The following is a 1,786-nucleotide window of genomic DNA, read 5'->3' as shown; positions in this document are numbered from 1 at the left end:
TTATTTTATTCTTCTTCTTTTATCTTTATATCTATTATATATTTCTTATTTTATTATTTATGTTATATTCTTATATCATTTTATTCTTATTTTATATTTATTCATTATTATTCATTTCATATTAACATTGATAAATAACAATACAACATATAATAAATAAATGATATAAGATAAACAACAATAAATAATAATAATAAAATATAAACAAACAATATAAACAAATATAAAATAATAAAATAACATCTAATATAAAATAATAATAACAAATAATGAAAAGAAGAAATGAAAGATGATTAGAAAAGAAAAAAAAATGAAAAAAAGAAGAAATAAAAGATGATATTCAAAGATAAAAATCAATATAAAATATAAAATATAATATAATAAATAATAAGAATAAGAATGATTATATCTTATTTTATTATTATATTCTTCTTCATATTCTCTTATTTTATTATTTTATATAATTATTATATTTAATTTATAATATCAATTTCATTTATAAATAATATATTTTTATTAAATATTATAATTTATTTATATTTAATGAATGATGAATTATTACTGATTATTCTTCATTTAATTCTCTTATTTTATTTTTGTTTATTTTGTTATTGATTTGTATTTATTTTATTTATTTATTTCATTTTATTTTTATTATTTTATTGCATTAAATTATCATCATTTGTATTTAATTTATAATTATTAAGTTTTATTCATGGTTATTGTTTGATTTATTATTTACAACTATTAGATTAATAAATCAAGCATTAACTAAATGAAGAACCATTTAATTTGAGAGTGATTGAAAAAAAACAATAATTGAATAGAACTAAAACATGTTGAATAAACTGATTCACTCATTTCTCAACATGATAAGAACCTAATCCCAGGTAAATCGTATTTGATTTCTTCTTGTTTATTCTTATTTTTCATTGTATTATCTTATATTCATTTCTATATTCCTTATTGTTAATTTTATTTCTATTTTCTTTTTATTTAATCTAATCATTTTCATATATTTTTATTTTAATATCTATAGTATTTGATGTTGAAATTGATATATGATATTGAAAGTGATATATTTTTTTATATATTTCATTTTTTTTTTAGTGTATACACATATCAGATTTTATTTATTATTTAAATATAACATACTTTTATATTTATATAACTTTTACCATTTTTATTTGATATAACACCGTTACGTTGATAAGATGATACTCTTGATTTAATTTGTTTTTATTCTATTTTATAAAAATATTTTATTTTTTGTTTGAATAACAAAATAAAAATAAGATAAAGAATTGATTGAATTTATTGATAAAATATAATTTCAATGAATATACCATATCATAAATGTTATGTTCAATAACAAAACATATCGAGACTATGATATTAATGATATGTTAATATTTTAAGACAATTAGTGAAGATATTTCTTATATTTTTAGATGAACAAGTGATTTCTCTTCTTTCTAATGTTAATTACTTATTTAAAAGAATAAACAGTGATTTACACAACTTATTTCTTTATCTGACAAAATATTTTGCATCAATAAAACATTGTTAATTATTTTTGCACCATTAGTTCAGAAGCTTTTTATTGTACATTTCTAATTTCTGCAATAAAAAATGCCTCCTTTATTTCATCTTTCTTTTCCTCTTTTATTATCTCTTTTCGATATACTCCTTTTTATCTTCTTTCTTTTTATATCCACAAGTTTCTACTTTTATTCTTTTCATCTTCCTCTACTTCACAGTTTTTCTTTTATATCCTTCTTTCTCT

General features: G+C 16.4%; 1 protein-coding gene across 1 annotated transcript in view, besides 8 other annotated features; it reads left to right on the top strand.

Moving 5' to 3' along the window:
* Positions 1-437: a repeat region.
* A 6-nt stretch (positions 438-443) lies between these two features.
* Positions 444-545: a sequence feature (AT_rich).
* A 40-nt stretch (positions 546-585) lies between these two features.
* Positions 586-664: a microsatellite.
* Positions 665-685: 21 nt separating this feature from the next.
* Positions 686-714: a sequence feature (AT_rich).
* Positions 715-755: 41 nt separating this feature from the next.
* Positions 756-911: a repeat region.
* Positions 912-915: 4 nt separating this feature from the next.
* Positions 916-998: a microsatellite.
* Positions 999-1,076: 78 nt separating this feature from the next.
* Positions 1,077-1,171: a sequence feature (AT_rich).
* Positions 1,172-1,226: 55 nt separating this feature from the next.
* Positions 1,227-1,334: a sequence feature (AT_rich).
* Positions 1,335-1,632: 298 nt separating this feature from the next.
* EDI_158590 (uncharacterized protein) overlaps positions 1,633-1,786 on the top strand; it is a gene marked incomplete at both ends in the record, with an annotated part of 608 nt that continues 454 nt past the window's right edge. The window contains one exon of the mRNA XM_001733224.1: positions 1,633-1,786. This exon is cut by the window's right edge and continues 110 nt beyond it. Within this exon, the coding sequence (XP_001733276.1) occupies positions 1,633-1,786 (154 nt within the window).

This window comes from Entamoeba dispar, genomic scaffold (assembly GCF_000209125.1).
Source record: "Entamoeba dispar SAW760 scf_1105229458855 genomic scaffold, whole genome shotgun sequence".
Lineage (NCBI taxonomy): Eukaryota > Evosea > Mastigamoebida > Endamoebidae > Entamoeba > Entamoeba dispar.
Note: the sequence above shows the minus strand (reverse complement) of the source record. Positions and strands in the feature narration are given on the sequence as shown.